At 53.7% G+C, this 2,228-nt stretch overlaps 1 protein-coding gene across 1 annotated transcript; it reads right to left on the minus strand.

The window, feature by feature from the left end:
- Positions 1-79: 79 nt before the first annotated feature.
- GNI_045930 (major facilitator superfamily transporter) lies at positions 80-1,932 on the minus strand (the record flags this gene model as incomplete). The annotated part of the gene is made up of 2 exons (XM_011131297.1): positions 80-387; positions 510-1,932. 2 exons carry the CDS (start codon positions 1,930-1,932, stop codon positions 80-82), a joined length of 1,731 nt encoding a protein of 576 aa, XP_011129599.1.
- Between the last annotated feature and the right edge of the window lie 296 nt (positions 1,933-2,228).

Below are 2,228 nucleotides of genomic sequence, written 5' to 3' on the forward strand. Positions count from 1 at the left end.
TAGGTAGGTAGGTAGGTAGGTAACGGGTTGTAACGGGTTGTAACGGGTTGTAGGTAGGTAGTAACGGGTTGTAACAGGTTCATAGGTGATCTAAATCGATAAGGACACCAACCCAAGTCGTCAAGGTTGACACAGCGACAGCTATGAAGAACCAGCCGAGATGTGGTACTGTGAAGGCGAGAACGGTCCAACAGCAGGCGATGAACCAGCGTAATGAAGATGACACTCCAGGCCATACGGGATTGACGGTGTCCTGTTGGAATGGCTTGACGAAGCTTGGATCGAAGATCTTGGTGACCGTGCCATAGCCCATGCAATGTAGGCAAATAAATAGTACCCATAGACAACCGGTAACTATGACGTGGTCCGGATTATTTCCCCAATGAACTGCAAAACCCAGTGTGTCGTGTGTGTGTCGTGTGTATGTCGTGTGTGTGTCGTGTGTGTGTCGTGTGTGTGTCGTGTGTATGTCGTGTGTATGTCGTGTGTGTGTCGTGTGTGTATGTTACGCCAGGAGAGTATGGAAGCAACGACGACTTGCAAGGCAACGGCGATAAGTATGATAGGTTTTTTTGACATCCATTTGTCCAATAGTACGCCAGTTATGAGTGTGACGGACCAGCCACCAGCTCCCATAGCGAGTGTAAGAAGGATGGCGAGTCTGAGTCCATGAGTGCGGGTGTGAACGAGTGGGTAGAAGAGAGCTGTGCTGGCGGCGAGTAGTGCGTTGAAGCCTGAGGCTTGTTGGAAGAAAGCATGGAGAGCATTCCGCAGGTAGCGGCTGCATGATCCGGTATGACTGGTTGATTGCTGATCGGTTTGAAGTTTGATGACGCAGAGCAACGTGTCCATGTGTTCTGCCTCCTCAACTTCATAGAGACAACGCAGCATTGCCTTAGCGTTAGCGTAATCCGCCCGCCGAACATAGTCATGTGGTGTCTCAAAACGGAAGGTGCTATAAAACAATCGTAACGCAACCATTAATCCGACGACTGCAGGCATGACACTGACACGAATCCACACACATGCTAACGTACTCCGGGACCATGTACTCCCGGACCATGGAGATGTGTCCGAACGGTCACCAAGACTAGTTAATGTGTTCGGTCCAAGGTAGCCCAGGCCCAGGAGGTACGCGGTAAGGACACCTGTTATATGAGCGATTTGATAAAGCGCCCCAAATACACGACTCCGAGTAAAGGTAGCGCAACGCGAGACGTAGACGGAAAGACACAGGACACCGCAACCCGTACAAAGGCCGCAGAGGAAACGTTCCCAAGTCACCGCAACTCGGTCCGTAGACACCACTGTAGACAATGCCGTTAGGAGCATTAGTGCTGTTGAAATCAATACGGTAAAACGATGGGTCGAGGCAGCCTGAACAAGTCCGGCGAGGGCACCACCAGTTGACATGCCAAGAAAGAAAGCGCCAAACAAACATACGTGCCAACCACGACAAGAATGTCCAGCTGCACACGCTTGTTCATTCAATAACACGAACACAGTCACATTCATCTGAGCCAACAAATATCCGGCCACCCACGACTGCAGCACTGTCACCAAACGCATCGCACGCAATACTCCAGGCTTCAACACCGCACGCACCTCTGACCCCGCCTGACCCACCTCCAAAACGTCCAACAGATTACCTTGCTGCGCTATCACCAAAGCTGAAAGCAAATCACCTGCGGCCTCCACATGACCCTCCGCCGCCACACTGCCTATCAACCGACCATCCGCAGACACCGATCCACGCCTTGTGCACCCCTCTTCCTTCGAACCCGCGCCCTTCGGGTGTGGAGCCGAACGCGCTGCCGATGGCGACAACACCTGCGCCGATGGCGGCGCCGGCGCACCTGCAACCGCGGCTCCCGAATCCTCCGGCGAACGGGACCGACCACTCACCACCGAACCTGCGCCGGAATGCGTCATCACGAAACACGTCTACGGTCGTCAATGAATAGAAAAGGGTAATTAAAACAACAACCGATAATACTGTCGCAGCCACCAACGGATGACCAGGGTGCGGTCTTGGGGTAGGCTGCGGTCTTGGGGTAGGCTGCGGTCTTGGGGTAGGCTACGGTCTTGGGGTAGGCTACGGTCTTAGGGTAGACTACGGTCTTGGGGTAGGCTGCGGTCTTGGGGTAGGCTGCGGTCTCAGTGTAAGCTGCGGTCTCAGTGTAAGCTGCGGTCTCAGTGTAAGCTGCGGTCTCAGTGTAGGCTGCGGT

This window comes from Gregarina niphandrodes (genome assembly GCF_000223845.1).
Source record: "Gregarina niphandrodes unplaced genomic scaffold scaffold00006, whole genome shotgun sequence".
Taxonomy (NCBI): domain Eukaryota; phylum Apicomplexa; class Conoidasida; order Eugregarinorida; family Gregarinidae; genus Gregarina; species Gregarina niphandrodes.